The sequence below is a fragment of the Trichoplax adhaerens genome, genomic scaffold, assembly GCF_000150275.1.
Source record: "Trichoplax adhaerens TRIADscaffold_2 genomic scaffold, whole genome shotgun sequence".
Taxonomy (NCBI): Eukaryota; Metazoa; Placozoa; class Uniplacotomia; order Trichoplacea; family Trichoplacidae; genus Trichoplax; species Trichoplax adhaerens.
In genome coordinates this window covers 7,710,568-7,730,235 of record NW_002060944.1, presented here as the reverse complement: position 1 = coordinate 7,730,235, position 19,668 = coordinate 7,710,568, and the positions used below count along the sequence as shown (strand labels likewise).

The following is a 19,668-nucleotide window of genomic DNA, read 5'->3' as shown; positions in this document are numbered from 1 at the left end:
TCCTTCACCTCCAATCATTGAAAGCTCTACTCTTCATTTTCCCTCTTGTCAGCCCAGATAGCCACTTAATGTTACACCTTAGCGAGCTACTGCAAAACTGGTAAAAAGTTTACTTACACTCACCTGCTACGTGCTTTATGACGACTATATTCATCACGCTCTCTTCTTCTGCGATCACTGTCGTCATGACGACTGGAACGATGACGATCGTTATCTTTATCATACCTCTCACGTCGATCTTTGCGATCCCGATTTCTATCCTGATCTCGATCTCGATCTCGTTCTCGTTCTCTATCTCTGTCCCGATCTCGACCTCTGTCGTTATCGCGATTTCTACGGCCATCTCTATCACGGGTATCCATGTCTCTATTTCTACGAGATTCATTTTCACCATCCTTTTTAATCTAGAGTGCGTAAATAATAATTGCTTGTAATGTACCTCATCAATAAATTTAGAGATGTAATGCATACATAGGTAGTGTATAAAGTTTCGTATTCCTTCAACTACTTAACTAAAAATTGATGTCACCTTTAAGCATAAGTGACAACGCGAAAATCACTAACAGTTCACCAATAATACATACACATAAAAAGGAAATGATGCACAAAAATTACCAATAATTCTTCAATGGTTAACTTAATTTTAGCATAACCCATATGTTGCTTGCCCATTAGGTGATCATCAACACGAGACTGTGCATCTCCCACAATTAAAAAGGCACCGCAAGTTTCACAAACCTCCATTTGCTTATCTTGATTTGACATTGGATCTTTGATCTGTTTCGTTGACAATAAAATAATCTCAACTTAGTATCCACCTAAAACAAAGACCTACGGTACTTATTCGACCGTTTGTAATTACACCAACTAATTTACTCGTACCCATGATTTATCCGTTCTTGCTTGCTAAGCAGGAGAAAACGATATCGTTTAGTCAAGTAGTACATTTTATATTAGAGGCAGAAATGTAAATAGGTACAACGATAGAAATCACTACCGCTTGAATACGCTCCCGTTGTTCTTTTAATTTGTCGATCTGTTCTGTCAAAGCTTGTGCTTCATCAACGCGACCTTCAGAACCGAGTTCTTCTACCTAAGATGTGGTCAAAATTCTTCGTCACTGAGTTTAGTTTCTTTTCAATGCAACCAGTTTTGATAAGCATTTACATCAAATAATATAATGTAATAGTCACTAATGTTAATTCACGTCTAGCGTGAGATTTTCACGCTTAATAGAGGAATAAATACTTTCTCAAGACGTAATGTACTGGTTAGAGATTATTTGGAAGCTGATAAGATAAGAAATTATATACCAATTTACGTACCTGAGGTATTAGAGCATTAATGTCCCGACTGATCTCCATAACTTTTTCTTCATCTTCTTGACTAATATCCTTCTACGAAATCATACATAAAAATGGACGTAAATAATAACTTTAAAATAGAGGCATTTACATAAGTAAACACCACAAGATGTAGCAACACATATCCGGAATCTTATGTACAGTACAGTATCATATACTGTAGCTAATAGAGTAACATCTAACAGTAACACGCGAAATCCGTTGCATTTAGTTATTTTCGGTGAAAGTTTATGTTAAACTTACATTTTCTTTCGTTTTAGCATTCAAACTTAGACGCTGATGACCACGACGGATTCTCCTCTCTACGTCAGCCATAATACTTTGTAAGTAGCGCAAAAAGTCTTCTTCATACTGCATTTTACCATTTCTTTTACTTTTCTTATATCTATTCAAGAAATACAATAAAACAGCCATTAATATCACTTACGAACTGCAAAGTATGCCATTGCACGATAGAGTATGCAGCTAAAAATATACGCGTATATCTGGTGAAAATTAACCGCTATCAGCTAATAAATTAAAAAAGAGCTCTCTTCTACAAGCAAAATATCCGTTGAGAGTATTTAAAATAAAAAATTTAAATACAGAGCCGGGAGGATTTCACTGAAGGTCACAGCACTTACAATTGTCGTAAATTTTCATCGTGAATTTTTTCGCAAGGACCTATAATTATATGAATAAAGATTAGGAGCTCAATGACGCGTCTAAACAGCATATTAAATAACTATCAATACTAGTAGTCGATAGAATGCATCTAGGGCATTAAAGGTGTAGATTTATTGGACGGGTAGTTCACTGCAAGAAAATGACAGAAATCGACTCTGAGAGTTATAATACTGATTATAGATTGCTGCAATTAGTATCGCAATCTATGAGGTATTACACCACATTTAAGTAAGATTTCAATACTGATGCTCAAAAGGTACTCATACTAGATTTCTCCTTTATCCGTTGTTGGCCCATTACTGTACTGTCATACAGTACACGCACTTCATTAAGTGGAAGGAAGAGAAAGTATCAATAACACTGTGTGATTTATCATCTGATATACAGTATTTAAATCTTTATCTCTGGCTAATGCACTTCAACAAAATTACGTTAATAGCAATTATAAGACATAACATACTGATTGGGTGACAATAATAATATATATATATAATCAACCAATCATGACAATGTGCACGTGTACTTGCAGTATGGATAAGAATTGCTGTACAAATCTGATAGAATATTGTAGCTTCAAAAAGTCGGATCAAATAGTCTTACTTCCATTGCAATTTTGACGAGATTCTGACATCGTAAGAATACGCGTGCAGTATAGCCAAGTACTGTACTACATGCAGTACAGTACTAAATCGTGAAAGGAGTTTGATTACGATATCAGCATATCACATGTTTACATTAATAGAGTAGCAGTAATGGGGAAAAATTGAATTTCAGTACAGTATACTATACGTGAAAACTTGAAGAAACAAGTGTTTGCACCTTTAAATATATAGTAAGGGGATACTGAGCACTTTGCTCTAGGCAACGGTTGTAACTGTATCTAGAAAGCTGAATTTTTATAACTTACCTAGATCGGAACGAGTATTGGTAAACAGCTGAGAAGGGCAAAATCCACATAAAAATCGTTTACAAACCTATTAAGAAAAACGTCATACAGATATTAGACCATTGAACAACTGAGAATGGATCATGAATTTCTTAGGAGGTACGGGTCAAATTCATTTCGGACACTTTTGTAAAAATAATAATGACAGCAATTACAATGAACAAAACTCTCTGAATTGATATATCGTCCTGTCATCTTCAACGATATTTACGCATTCTAACAGATTAAAAAACTATCCATTCTCAACGGCCTCATTTGCAGTCAATCGATCCATATCCAATACTGTCTTAATAATGATACAGTAGTACAGCCTTTGAAAAAAAATTCCTACCATCCCTCGCATACTACTCAAGTATGCGTCTTTGTTTCTATGCCTAATAAGTACAGTATTATGCATTGTCAGTTGTAATGCAGTCTTTTCCCCTACTAACGGTTCATTTTATAAGTTTACTAATGTAGTCTTACTCAATATACAGCAGTATAGCATTTGGACTGTACGGTATTTAGAACCGAATTTAAAATAGATGGAATCCACATAGAATCGATAGCAACATCGTCGGGAGAGGAGTGCATGCGATCCAGTAAGCGTTGCATTTGGCGCTACCTTGTCATGCAAGTCCACACTAACGTGTACTAACAAGTACATAGAAGTACTGTATACCCTGCAATGCAATCTAATTACGTTATCAATATCCATTTATAATAGCATTACATTATCGTCGGACCAGTGTAATTCACTTTTTGCCTCATTGGGTAGGGCATTTCTGTTGGGTCCCATCAATTCGTCCAGTAACTGTGCCGGAGTCAGCGCCATCTTTGCAATTTTGCACGATCTACCGAGTACAGAAACCGCAGCCAGAGAAGAGAGGATTGTACAGCAGTCTGGATGGCGTAAGCAATTGGGCCAAAGTACTGTAGTCTAGAATACATTGTACTGTAGATTACAGTATGATCCTGTATCATTCAGTTCTGGTGCAAGCCCATGTGTTACAGTATGTAATACAATGCCATGTTTGCGTATTGGTATTATCAAGACAGTGTCATGACTGCAATGTACTGTACTGTCTATAGACGTGCTTGACAGGGAATTTGCCACGACTTTCCTATGTACTTACTAGACAGTACTACAAGACTCAGATGCAACCAGACTTGGCAATGGCCGAGGTAAATTACCTTGAATACGTGACCGGCTAAATAAGAATCGTCGTAATAAATTACTACACAGTACATTAACGCAGTCAATAATATGAACAACCAATCCTACATGAACTATATACTGCACGGTAAAAGGAAGAGTTAGTTCACTATATCCCCATACCAAATTGGACGTGATTAGTCATTTAAATTGACTGCAGTTGAGTCGGCCACATGATTGGTCCAAGATACAAGTATTGCCTCTATTTGATTCTTAGTCCAGGAAAGGCAGTAATGTACTGGCAGTAAATCAAGTATTAGAAATTACTGCCTCTATTTGATTCTTGGTTCAGTAAATCAAGTATTAGAAATTATTGTCTCTATTTGATTCTCGGTCCAGGAAAGGCAGTAAATCAAGTATTAGAAATTATTGCCTCTATTTGATTCTTGGTCCAGGAAAGGCAGTAAATCAAGTATTAGAAATTAATTATTGCCTCTATTTGATTCTCGGTCCAGGAAAGGCAGTAATGTACTGGCAGTAAATCAAGTATTAGAAATTATTGCCTCTATTTGATTCTTGATCCAGGAAAGGCAGTAGTGTACTGGCAGTAAATCTAGTACTAGAAATGAATGAAGTGACCCTGCTGCGGAAGGAATCTACACCAGTCATAACATTACCCATTCACCTGTAGGGTGTACACTACATCAGCGTGCTTTCGGCGACGAAAGGGATTGGTAGGGGTGTAAAGTCTTCTTTATTTCACGCTGCCTTTAAATCACATTGACTAAAAATAATCATAATAATAGACTCGTATGTCAGTAATAGTATTGGATCGCATTGGGGAAGCAAGCATTGCCATTCTGTATTTACGATTTCGGCTTGGTTTGTTGGCCGAGCCAGCCAGCGCTGCTGAGGAACTGATACCTCAATGAAGGACTACACTATGAAATATTTTTCAATAGAATAATAAAATTATTTATTATATGTTAGAATTTCAAACCACTCCCTTCATTGATCTCATTGATTGGGAATTTTATTGCTTCTTGCCTGCATGCAAATAGGATAACAAGAGTCAGTGTTGTAATGTGCCACCATTACATTGCACAATATGCAGAAATAGCCGTAGTGTACGGCATCGTTTTGGACATACGCTTCAATTGAGATGATCAACGACTAGTCAACCCCTACATTTTTAGTATACCGAATGACCGTTTTCTGTCCCTCTCTTTCGTTTTTAGTCAAGCAACTTTACGGAGCACATGATGAGCTCAATCATAAACTACTAGTGTCTCATCAAGGTAAAAGATAAAGCTCTTCTCCACCGTTATGGATCATTCTATTGCAGTCTAAAACGCTAACACCATATGCCAAATAAGTACCGTACTACTATTGCAACTGCCACACCTAATCATTTTCTCTTTTAGTATATTCCTGGACTAAACAAACGCTCCCTCTCCTATCTAAAATGAAACTCACTACTCTCCCAATAATTATATAATTGATGTAATTATGAATGAAGAGAAAATAGAACGTTCACCGGGCCTGAAGTACAAGCAATGTAGAAACTACTTGCATTAAGTAACTTTCCATTGCAAGAGGAGTATAAATTCTATTTTAATGACATAAAACATACCATCAAAGCCTCATACGAAGTGATGGACCCCTTGGATGGAATGGAGCGTGGCCGGGATAATCAAATAAGCCTCGGTATTGCCAAATCTCTGCCTTGACAAAATGAATTCCATACCCTAGCAGCCAAGAATGCCTACAATTCGTATTTTGCTACAGTTTCCACTCATTAATGTAGTTCGCCTGATCAATTATAAAAAGAGCTGAGCTAAGTTTACGATCGCACTTATCTAACCTATCAATAACACCATGATGTACAATAAGTCTCGGTCATTATGGAATTGGCCAATCTTACTACATACAGTAAGATTCGCTAGATATGAATTTTTTATTCCATAAATATTGCTGAAATCATTTATTTGATTACGCATTGCTTCGCCTAACAACTAATTTATAAAAATAAGCCATATTTGCCTTTTACCACGGGCTCCAAAAGCATTTATACCGTAGTAATCCCTACCAGAATTAATGAATTTGTCTAATTATATGATTAATAGGAATTATTATAGCATAGAAAATCCATTTGGTGCGCCAAGTATGAGTCGTCTAATTGTAATTTTTTAATTCAATGAGAAACCAAGCAACAATTAATCTACGCCAAAAATAGTTGAGCAACATTTACTCGTATATCCAACAAAAGTTGGTATCTGCCGAACCTTTACTAAACACAGCCATAACTATGATCTATCTTTTACTCGACAATTTAGAATTAATACGGTATATCAATTCTATAAGCATTGGTAAATTAGCCGTACTTTACAAGTGATTAGAGTATTATGAATTGACCCAATGTAGTATTTTTGGAAGTAGTTTATTTGAGATATGGAAGGTAATAGCTTAATGCAAGTAAACTTGGATCTGTCTTACGCACATACCCCATACATAATAGTTTATAGATTTATTGGATAAATTTCCATCCTTTATATTATATTCCATATGTTGATGAAATCTTTAAGAGAAAGATACTTGTGAAGTATTTACCCTTATTTAATAGAAAATTGATTTCTTTTGTATTATTCAAAGTTTACGCCAGAATTATTTATTATTGAATAGTGGTATACTTGTTTATTATAGCATGAAATTATAATCTTTCAACATCAAATTAGAAGAACTACGTATATTACGCATTCTATACCATATCCTTTACGTAACCAAGGTTATTCTAGCTTACTGTAATTACCCTCTTCCTGGTAGAATCATCTCGATTGGATAAAAGAGTAATAACAATCTTTAAACTTGATTTAGAACTATAGTCAAGTAATCAAATAATTATTTGATATTATTGCGGTACTGTTCAAATCATAATCAATGATTCCACTAAATAAACATAGGTGCAGATCTACAATATACATCCACAGCATGATGGCCTAGAAAGAAATTAATAATGATAACAAAGAAATGATAGCTAGACTAAATTGGTATTCATATTCACTCTTTCTTCACTAAGGAAGAAATTATATACATATTGTGCAAAATTCAGTATTCAATTTACAGTAATTGCGGATATTACACTAGATAAGCTGTCCATACTGAGTAAGTAGAAATTATACAGTATAAAATAAAGCTATATAGACCATCCAATTCACAACGTTGAAATAGTAGCCAAAGTGCATAATCACTGACATGTATAAGTATAAGCCAGATAATCGAGATAAAATGCGATGGTTCGTAAATATTGAACAACAAATAAATAAACTCGTATATTACTGTCGCTAAGGGAACAGTGAGATTCTTCTCTAAGTTGAAAATTGACTTGGAAGAGAAGTTTATTTTTCGAAAAATGATAGCTATTGGTTATAAGATACCATAAAATTAATAACAGATAACGTAATGTAGCCATACGTCATCACTGGTATACCATACTGTAATTTAATCGTTCACATCGGAGATTTATAACATGATCAAGATCGTATATGTAATAATTTGATAACCTACGTTAATATCTGTAACTTTACGGTAGAATGAGAAATTATTTTTTATGTAAATCAATATCAAACCATTTATTTCCAATTAAGCTAGGAAATGACAATGTTAGTACTAAAGACCTAGAAATTCTTGATTCTAGCTATCTTATTCTTAGTATGTTACGTATTATTTTCAAAATAGCTTTTTAAGTATACCTAGTCAAAACCACGAGAGAATGGTCATATACCGTTTATTAATAAATGTATATTGTCTGAAAGATTTTCAAGGTTGAAGTAATTTTCTTGGTACTATGAGTTTCGCCAACAACTTCCGAGAATTATTATAATAATAATCATGGATATTATTTATCGTAGATTACAAATAGTGGAAGACCATAGCCTTACATACGCAAAGAAGTATAATAAACAATTCTCTTACTTTTATGGAAATATTTAAATCACCGCTAGCATTGCCAGTTTTATAAGCTACAATATATAAATTACTACCAGAAAAAGTACCGCAATTTTACCACAATTGCAGTAAACACTCATGATCGATACGCTCATCCTATCTTATAGCAAATTGGTCTATAACCCATGCGTATACTCTCTAGTAAAAGGGTTAACATAGTTTAATGTAGAAATACTTTGAGGGCTTCATCATCAAAAGATGACACCAGTCGTTAAGGCTACATTTTTATTTCAATTTTTTTTCATCATTTCCTTTGCAAAGTAAGAAATATGCTTGTTTTCATTCCATACCGCAAGTATATTATTATTATGGACTAGCACACAACAACTAGAGACGATCGTCTATAATCCCATCGTTGTCTATTCAATACTGAAATCATTAAAATTACAATATTCTTTCAATAAAAAATCAGTTCTCTAATACACTTCTAATGATTAATAAATGGCATGATAAACTTCTAATGAAATGCTCGTCAAATGAGGATAATTTTTGAAGTACCATACAGAATGCACTAGCTATACATTTACATTGTTTTTAAAGAGCATTCGATAGTTATTATACCGATATCAATACTTTAACTGTTTTAAGCAATGCAATTGATACTAGTCATGATAGTTTAATAGTCAACTTGATTAGGATTTTCAAAAATTCGAAGTTAGAGTTTTTCGACGGCGTTGAGCTTGTGATGATTCGTACGTATAGCTATTATTATCACCAGAAATATTCGAATAACTAGCCCTTACGAAGTTTACAACTTCGACGCGAATATCGCTCATAAACAGAATATTTAAAATTGGACTTAAGGCCGGGTAGCAGAATGCCGGGTATTGAGTTGCCGTAAGTACAGGAACGAGTGGACCAACTTTGCCAGCTCTTAGCGCAAAGAAAAAGATAATCACACCAACAACAAAAGGGACAAATAAACAAAAAAATATACCAATCATTACAGCTGCTTGGATTAACGCTTTACGATTCGTTTTTATACTGATATTTGCTGATTTATCTCCAGCAGGATAGACATGATTTTTGTGAAGAGTCAAGACAATCACTAAAATTTTACCATAAGTTGCGACTAAAACAACCAAGGGAACAAGGAACAGTATAATAAATACAGAAGATAGATAAACGGTTTCGGCATTAATATCTCCCAGTGTAATACATTGGATACCATGAATAGGGCGAAACGTGAATAAGGGAATTGCTGCGATAAAAATAGACAGTAACCAAGTGCTAGTAAGGACTATAACGACGTTTCTAGATGTGGCACGCTCCTTGTAACGGAAAGGATTAATAATTAGGAAGTAACGATGAAAACTAATCAAACAGACATGTAGATTTAAGTTAATCATCAATCCAGTTCCAAGTTGTGGTATAAAATCGCATAGAATAGCAACGCTACTAATAAATGGTATTGCTTGCCGTGGTATAACGTAAATAATACCAAAACAGAATCCAATGACTAATTTACTACATAGAATAAAATTGGTTATACTGTGTAATTTTCGATTAAATATGATAAAAAGGAGTAGGCTTGCATTTGTAATGCCTGTGATAATACCAATAACTAGCCACTGTATATGGATAGGCGGTGGCGATGGCACTGGTATTGGTGGTGAACTTGTGCTACCGTTAACACCAGAAGAGCCGTTGCTCATATTCATTTTGGTACAGTGTCTTTTTTTCAATTTTCGCGATTAAATGGTATGAAAGAGTGATTTTAATATTCAATTCTTCTCTTGTGATAGACTAAAACTGGTAAGGTATAGATTCGACGTTCTTGATAAACAGCCAAATGACAACCAGTATGTAGCTTTATGTACTTAACAAGAATTCAATTTTATATAGAATAGGTAGATAAATCTCTTAAAAAGAGACGTCAACATCAACACTTTAAAATTAAATGAGGAAATGATGAAATCAAATCAGCCCTGCTAATAAAAACTTGGCGTTGTTATGAATCGTTAATCTACGGTTAAGTTAAAAAAGAATGGAATGGAACACCATTGGATTAGAGTAGAACGTGACAAATTAAGGATATGAATAAGACGAAATGAAAAGGTAAGTTAATATTGAAAAAACTTAGAGGAATTGAAATGAAGTTGTCGCAACCAACATGAATGAAAGAATGATCAATCTTAAAGTGTTTTTTTAATTCATATGGTAGGAATCGAAAGATAAGATTAAAATATTGCATCAAGGTGCTACCATAGTTTATAAATAGCTTTCGACAGAGAGAAAGAGAGGAGGGGAATGATACGAATAAATGCGTTTGAATAGAAAGCGATTAAATATAAATTGATCCAATAACACCATGCTAATGATAATAATCCAATGATGTAAAAATAAATAATAACTTGAATAGATAATAATAATAAAGGCAAATAGATCACCATCTACTAAACAATACGGTCTACTGATAAATCTATAGAAATGTTGTAATGATAAATAACGATAAAAGTGACGAGTTCTATCAAGCAAAGTTTAATATTTAGCGTAAATTCATTTATTCTAACATACAAGGACATAGAAATTGTCACTGATATTAAAAAACATGTAACTTGAGACCTGTGAAACACTGATAAATCTAATTTATCAAAATGAAACTACAGATATAGATATACGTGTATCTAAGGCACAAATAACAATCCTCTATTCATTCGATTAATTCATTTAGCGGAATTAAATAGTATACATTATAGAAGGGAATGACGACAGAAACCATGGAAATACCAGTCATATTTCTTCCTGAAAACAAATTCTAAATTTCAATAGCCTATACAATGAAACTATCATTGATAGATGACATCAAAGTCAAATCGATACCATGTCTACCATCATTCCAATCAATCAACAGCACAACTGAACATTCTTGTTTTTATTATGAACGTGAGAATGTTATCATTATGTTGTTAATACGAAATGACAATATTGTCCCAGCAAACTCAAATGATAAGGAATCTACTCTGTGCTATTCTATTCTATGAAAAACTTTTAACCATTTATTTCAAGTAAAAATTCATAAAATGAAATCAATGGATTAAAGGGTAAAAATAGATTATCTATTTTAGAATAGGAAATATCACCTTGACTGAACAGAACTTAAGCTTAATATGTGTCGGTTGAAAGGAGTTATATACTTTCACAAATTCACTGTTTTCATTTATTGTCCTAAATTAATGTAAAATAAGATCAATGAAATCGTTGCTCAATCAAAAGAATGAATTAAAAAACAAATCGTTTCTACTGTATAATTTAACGTGATAAAGTTGATTCAAACTTTCACCCTATATAAAATAGATCATGACAAAATAACTATTATAAAGATAGGAGAGATATTCGGTGAATCCTTTGATATACTTATCGTATTACATTCAGAAGCAACATGCTACCTATAAATTTATGATCATCATTCACGTACAATATTTAGTAAGAACACGCTATCCATTTATTTTTTATTATTATTAATTTATGTATATTAAAAAGTAATAGCATTAATCTCGCTACCGTCATTTGTAATTTCGTACAGGATATGGATGAGCAGTATTGCATTTTACTTCAACATAGGGTCTCCGATAGCTTTTTGTCATCAATATTGATTTTTTATAACGCAAATCCTGTAACCGCATGTATGCAAACAAATGATCACCTTCCTAACAAAAACGAAAGAAAATAGAATTGTGAGTAGAATAGAATGATTTGTTAATCTTAGTCTTAAGAAATAAACAGTGAACTAGTAATCAATTTGAACTCTACTACTCAATATAACATTGATATAGTAATCAAAAATTGTATTCGAGATTCATTGGTAATGGCTACCATTTAGAAATACTTCAATATTGACTCTTCCTAAATCGATCATTACGTCAGTACATTCTTTGTTCAATGAACCTGCCGAGCCGTGGTAGAAGAAATAATGTAAGTTTACAATTACTAAGTTAATGACACTCAAAAATTCTTGATCATGTTTACATATAGTTGGGTTACTGTTATTGACTGGTAAGGAAGAATTAAGCTATCAAGTGAAATATGGTCTTGCTGTTGCTAATGAAATAATGATATCAATAATAAACCGAAAATCTCTAATATAAATTATTGCTTAAATGATTTTATTTTCAATCTATTTTAGGATAAGAAAATAAAGGTGGGATTTCGAGATGTAAGTACTCTTACACATGAATATCTATCTGTAGATGATGAATGATATCTATCCCTAGTGGTGCAGTATAAGAATTGACAGATAATATAATATGAGTTGGCATCTAGAAGCATTAGCTATGGCACCTGTCTCCACCTATTCTTTAGCGTTGTTTATCTTTATAACATAACCTTCTTACTCAGTAAAAATTTAAAATTGCTAAATAATTTAAAAAAGATCAAGTAAAACTTGGATGATTAAGACAAATACGATGAAAAATAGAAGATAAAGGCCTAGTTTAATTCTACGACTAATTTTTGTTACTATAAAAAGGATTAGTAAAGATTCTGTAATATGTTAATAAGATAAAAATGACCGTTTTTTTCATATACCAGATTGGTCTAGCATGCCGTTGACTATCATATAAAAAAAATTTTTACTTTTACGCTGATATTTTAATGATGCAATGTACAACAACAAATTTTAGGTGAAACAGACTAGAATAAAAGCTACTTTTTGAAAAGAATAATTTATTAAGGTGACAGATTAAAATACATATAATATTTTTGCACTAATATTAATGATTGACAAGACTTTCAATGGAATATCAACAATATTGATCTTTCATATATAACGTAGAATCTAGTCAAAGGTATTAGTGATTGACCATCATCTGAATGAACTCATAACTCAATTGGCCGGTAGCTAAAGTAAAATCTTTACGAAATTATGAAGTAGGATAATGTTGTGAAATTCAGATGGACGATTGCAAGAATAAATAGATATCCTGCTTATACGTTATAGTTATAGCTGTGAGATACAATGAAAATGTGATTCCATTTGTATTAGTCACATAAACATCATTGAAAGATTGAGAAATGGAAATGTAATTCATCAATGACCGTTTGTCATCCTCTTTGATTACTATGATAGTCGCTATGTAATATATATATTGAATCATCACAGTAAATCAGGAATAACCTTAATTAGCACTAATTAGTTCTGTTAAACACGGCCAGTAATGCCGTTTATTGCTATATCAACTACCAATAGGAATTGATATAATTTAATTTAAATGAAGATAACCGGAATAAGCTAGCAGTTGTATAATCAGACGTTTAGGCCTCCACAAACAAATTAATAGGTCACAATGGCGGGAAGGTCATGATAACATGATAGAAGTCAAGCTTGTTTAACGGTAATGAGATTAAAACTTTCATTTCAATGTCATCAAAATGTGATACCAGTAATTGATTATAATTTGAAACGGTATTACTTTATTTATTTTTTAAATCTTCTATATAAGGGAACTCCTGCAGGTAGTATCATGCGACCGATCATCAAAATCGGAGTAATATAGATAAATAGATAAGTAAACATGAAAAGAGACTAACGTTAAGAACTTACTGCACCTAATATTTATCAATAGTTAGTTAAAAGCATTGCAAGCGCATAAAAATGAACTTGTTTATTTCGTTACCTGCAGTCAAGATTTAGTAGAATATGTAGACAAGGCAAGAGATTTCTATTAGTATAAAATATCATCACAGCAATTATGAATAAAATTATGAATAAAATTTTGTAAGATCTACGTAAATACAATAACTGCGGTGGTTGCTGATAGAAATAGTAATATAAATGCCAATAGAACAACCGCAGTAAAGAAAAACCTTGGCGATGCTTGTTATGACTACAAGTTAAACGAGTAACAACAAATAGCAAACAGCCAATGAGCAACTTAATGACTTATTCAAATTTAAGCCGAAGTCTCCTCTTTTTTCTCTATCGTATCTCCTTTTTATACCATAATATGGAAATCAGTTGAACATAACATAAAGTATTGTAAAATGGTGAACATAACCAGTAATAATCCCTAATATGGAAATCAATTGAACAAAGCTGATCAGCAGCATATTATGTTTATCACAAGATAAAATTAAATGGAATAACTCGCGTAAAATTGAGAAAACCAACTCCTAGATATGCAATTTTATAAGCTAAGCTATGCATATTCAATATATGAATCTTAAATAAATCAATTTACCCTTTTCTTTTCACTTTTCAATCTATAATAGTAAAAAAAGGATTACTAAACTGTGGGTAATAATAAGGAATAAAAGATTTCTTTATTACGATAATCAATCTAGCTAGAGAGTGTTAGCTTTACATTTATTAACGTTTATAATTACATGCATATCAACGAATTTTTTCTTGGTTTAGCGTATTCATTTTAGAGGAACAGATGCCTCAGGCACCGTTAGGTCACTGTTGAAGAGATTACTGTTCATATAGTTAATTCTTGCTATCCTACATTCTACGAAACCATTTCACAGTCGATTGGTAATAGAAAGATTATTTTATTGCCTTGGTATAGATCTTTCAAGGAAAAATAGAGTTCCTCTTTACAAATTAAAATGGTCTATTCTGGTGGAGTTGTTTATTTCCCATAGCCTTGTTAATGATACTTGTAGTTATAATAGTCATTACTATTTTTTGCACCTGTCGTTTATGGATCACTTCTTTCTCTTAGTAACCTATTAATATTTGTTTACGTTATCCTTTTTCAGACAGAAGATATAACCAAATAACGTGAGATAAGAGCAATATTTGAATCAAAAACTAAGCTTCCTTTTACGTACTATTTTTACGATATGATTGCGCCGCCGACTGTGCAAAATCACCATGTTTATAAGTTAATCGAATATTTTATGATTTCCCCTGCCCTGACAGAACTTAATGTAATATATATATTGCATTTATTGATCCAATTGGAAGGGACAAATTCAATCTTAGGTAGTGGTTTAAAAGATTACAATAAATAAAGAAAATAACATGTTTTAAATAAGTCAAAGTGATATTAATCAGTACATGCCACTTGAAAATTAAATTATGTCAATGGATATCAATTCCTTAATAAATTAATTTATAGAATTATATATTGTAATAGAGCATCAATCTGTTATAAAGGATAGGAAACAGCTAAACCAGAAAGAACTCTATATAAGAGATTGGTCCTGAATAAACTTGATTTCAAGACAAATCCGGAAGGCAAAACCTTACACTCTATTATGTTTATCTTACCGACCATGGCGTGAAACTCTTAGAAACATAAATTTAATAAGTAGATCTTTAAACGTTGGCAGTATTGTTAAAATGATGAATATCATAATAGGTGAAAGACGTATTCTAGTATAACATTTCAGATCAAATAAATGAGAATTTAATCAATGTATTCTGATACAGATCATATTCAATCTAATATTTCATATATAGTCCAACCAATAGAATCATTTTGATTCCTCCTTGTTAAGCCTTTCACTTTGACCTATGATGACTTAGGTGCTAGCTTACATGAGTTAATTAATAAAAACATGTGTCGTTATTTCACGTAAAAATAATTATATTTGATTATATAAAGCAACTGGAAATATAACAATATTTTCAATATTGTTAGCGTACTTTGCTTAATATTGAACTAATGAGTAACATCAACACTTATATGATAGGCCGTTTGATTTTGCTAAAAAATGTAATTTTATTTATACGCGTAGATTTCTGGAGGAACTAGCTATGATGGTTAGGGTTAAATATTCACTAGTTTTTATTCAAAACTGATTTACTGTCAATTTACAGTTGAGCACCGTAGCCCAGAGATTCCAAAGTCAAAGGATTAAATCGTGTCAAACTTTAGCCACTAGGCACTAATATCTAATAGCAATTAAAACTGTAACTTTGAAACTTTTAAGATATAACCATTAGTCAATTCATATGTCTTATACGCGTATTTTATAGAGAGAGAAGTTTTGTCAAATCATAGATATAAGTAATTGCAATACAATTATTTTTGAGCTGAAGTTCTTAATCTCGGGAAACTACAGTAAATATCTACTATGTACTATACTATTCAGTTAGATACCATTGAACCCAAGATCAAAAGTTAGAAGATGTTGCATAGATGATGATGCTAGAGTATTTTAACAACTAAGATCATATTTACATAACATGAAATGTCGTTTTATGACCAGCTTGCCAGTTTATTTCCAAAAGAAATTGAATTATATTTCAAGCATTAATTACGGCAAAAGTAAAACAGCAAAAACGATCTTTGAGATTATCACTATCTAAGACATCATATAATCAAATGTGATCATTTCTGTCCTATAAATTCTTTATCTGATATTAAAAAATTAAATAACTTTATATATATATATATAAAGAATTCCAACATAGAATTTCTGCAGGAAAGTAAATTACTGGTAAATCAAATATCTACCATTTCTAATGTTTATTGTGATTCAAACTGATGGTATTATTGCCTGAAGTAAATTTAATTGATTTTGTTAATTAACTTGCCAGACAAAAACTGTCACAACAGGCCTCCATTGCAACGCGTCGGTATGCGACACAAGACTCAGTAAATATTAATCGATCTATTTGGGATAAAGATGTGGCTTACGCCATATCTAGTCTGAGTAAGAGATTGCCTGACAAAACTCGATCAAAGTAGGCCTCCATTGCAACGTGTTGCTATGCGATACAGTACTCAGTAAGCAATAATCAACTTATTTGAGATTAAGATGCGCCTTACGCCATTCTAATCCGAGTAAGAGATTGCCTGACAAAACTCTGCCAAAGCAGGCTTCCATTGCAATAAGTTGGTATGCGATATAGGACTCAGTAAATACTAGACTTGAGAGTTTTGGGTGTAAAGGTGCGGCTTACGCCATGTCTAGTCGAAGTCGCTTTTCTCATAGTCTTACAAGAGTATCTACGACCAGGCTAGTCTTAGCTATTGTTAGTAAAATTTTGGACTCTGGACTCGTGGAGAACTTGTGAGCACCGCTATTACTTGCTTAAATACAGTGCTCAGACAATACTTGGATTCTACCTAGTGGAAATACTTGGACAGACCATCACATCTGATAGGGTAGTGTAATAAAATTGCAACGGCAGTATCTTCTCTGTCATCTACTTGTTGGGCCATTTAACAGGCGTATTGAAACGGACTTGAAGAGCTTATAAAGGAATTTTTTCTTCAAGATAAACATTTTTGTTGTGTTTGCGTTCAAAGTCAGGCAGAATTTTCCCAATTTGGTTTACTTATACTCGTTTTGATCTCTCCAATCTGATCTTGGGTAAATTTTCGCTAATTTAGTAACCATGAACATCGAATCTAATCTTGATAAAATTATCAATTTAATCTGATTGATGATTAATTAGGATTCATAATTAAGCAATCTAGTTCACTATAGCACTTGATAATATTAAATTATTTCTGATAAATTAAGCTTATTGAGGATTACATACGATACGATTCATTATCAACAGTCTAGTTGCATTTGATTCTTTCTGATAAGTTAATTTAAGCATATTGAGGATTAATTACGATATGATTCATTATCGACAGTCTAGTTAACTGTGGCATTTGATTCTTTCTGATAAGTTAATCTAAGCATATTGAGGTTTAATTACCGTGCGATTCATTATCAACAGTCTAGTTAACTGTGGCATTTGATTCTTTCTGATAAGTTAATCTTGTTGATAATTTATTACAATTCTTCATTAAACATTCTAATTAATTGTTGAACTTGATTGTATTTGATTATTTCTGATAAGTTCATTAAGCTTATTGATGATTAATTACGATTCATATATATTTTTATTAAACCAGTCTAGACTCTAGCTAATTGCTACTTTTGATTAATCTCGCTGATGATCAATTACGATCCTTTATTAAACAGTCTAGTTAACTATTGCATTTGATTTATTTGATTATTTCTGATAAGTTAAGCTTGTTGATAATTGATGACGATTCTTTATTAAACACTCTAGCTAACTGTTGCATTTTGATTATTTCTAATAAGTCAATCTCGTTGATGATCGATTACGATTCTTTATTAAACAGACTAATCAATTGTTGCGCTTGATTATTTTCTGATAAGCTTCGATCTGATAACATAGTGATAGCACCTGAAAAGATATTGAGTTTATACAAGCTTATGCTTTTATCATAGCTTTTTATAGATTTAATTTTATATTTATCTCTTCCTCGCACCATCACACTCACAAAAAAAAATCAGGTTTGCATTCTATAATACTCCAACACACTATACGTAAAAATGTTTCATCATCGGATTAGATTCAATAACTATCATTTTCTTTTATACCGTTGCACCTTAGCACACGCTGTATTCTATAATACTCTAATACACTATATGTAAAGATGTTCCATCACAGATTAGACTCGATTACTATCGTTTTCTTTATATCCTTGCACCATAGCACATACACAAAAAATAGCTATACCAGATTTGTATTTTACATTATTGACACATCAGATTTGTATTTTACATTATTGACACATCACATAGAAAGATGTTGCATCATCGGATTAGATCTAATTGCTATCGTTTGCTTTTATGTGTCTATTTCTTACATTATAACACACTCACACACAAAAAAAATACCTGCTCCAGATTTGTATTCTATCATACTCTAATACACTATATTTGAGGATATTCCATCATCGGATTAGATCCAACTGCTATCGCTTTCTTTCTTGTCGTTAATCGCTCGCATCATAACACATACAAAAAATAACTATACTAGTTTTGCATCCTATAATACTCCAATTCATCATTTATGAAGATGTTCCATCGTCGAATTAGATCCAATTGCTGTTATTTTCTTTCTTGTTGTCTATCCCTTGCACCATAAAACACACGAAAAATAACTGTACTAGATTTGCATTCTACAATATTTCAACTCGTCTTACTGTATATAAAGATACTCTATCATCGGATTGAATCCAATTGCTATCGCTTTCTTTTTTGTTGTCTCACCAACGCTTTAGAATTAAGCTGGTAATCATCAGTAAACTGTATATCTCATCTTTCTACAAAACCTACAGCTAATCGACCACACGAACTCCTCATTAGTGAATCGTAGTAATAGCTTAAACGGTTTGCGAATGATCAAAGAATGAAATAGACTTTCCGTGAATATAATCAACAACTGCATCATAGTCTAACGGTGATTTAAAATCTGCAATTACTGTAAGAAATTTGCATATTATCGCGTTTTATATGCTTTAGAAAATCATAATTATCTTTTAAAAATGACGTATTTAATAGTGATAGCGATTACGGTATGATGTGGTAAATAGATTCAAATCTTAACGTAACATTTACCCTACAATTACGATTTCTTAAAAAAATTATATTACTCGTATAAACATCAAGACTGGAAGTAAACCTATTGCTGACAATTTCTTCAATTCTAGCAGTTGCTGATTGTAAAGTTAGTGCTGATAGTCGGTATTCAGTCTCGTTGGAGAGCTGAATAAGCACCGTACTAGTGTTCAATGTCGAATGCTACGACTGTAAAAGACCGAAAATGAATTAATAAATCATTACTA

General features: G+C 32.4%; 2 protein-coding genes across 2 annotated transcripts; both read right to left on the bottom strand.

The window, feature by feature from the left end:
• Nucleotides 1-567: 567 nt before the first annotated feature.
• On the bottom strand, nt 568-3,790 carry TRIADDRAFT_20548 (uncharacterized protein; the record flags this gene model as incomplete). Its single annotated transcript, XM_002109556.1, has 7 exons — nt 568-777; nt 983-1,093; nt 1,326-1,397; nt 1,608-1,749; nt 1,988-2,027; nt 2,938-3,004; nt 3,689-3,790. The coding sequence occupies 7 exons, from the start codon at nt 3,788-3,790 to the stop codon at nt 568-570; spliced, it is 744 nt and encodes a 247-aa protein (XP_002109592.1).
• Nucleotides 3,791-8,757: 4,967 nt separating this feature from the next.
• Nucleotides 8,758-9,777, bottom strand: TRIADDRAFT_53775 (uncharacterized protein; the record flags this gene model as incomplete). The annotated part of the gene is made up of 1 exon (XM_002109555.1): nt 8,758-9,777. One exon carries the CDS (start codon nt 9,775-9,777, stop codon nt 8,758-8,760), a length of 1,020 nt encoding a protein of 339 aa, XP_002109591.1.
• Nucleotides 9,778-19,668: the final 9,891 nt, after the last annotated feature.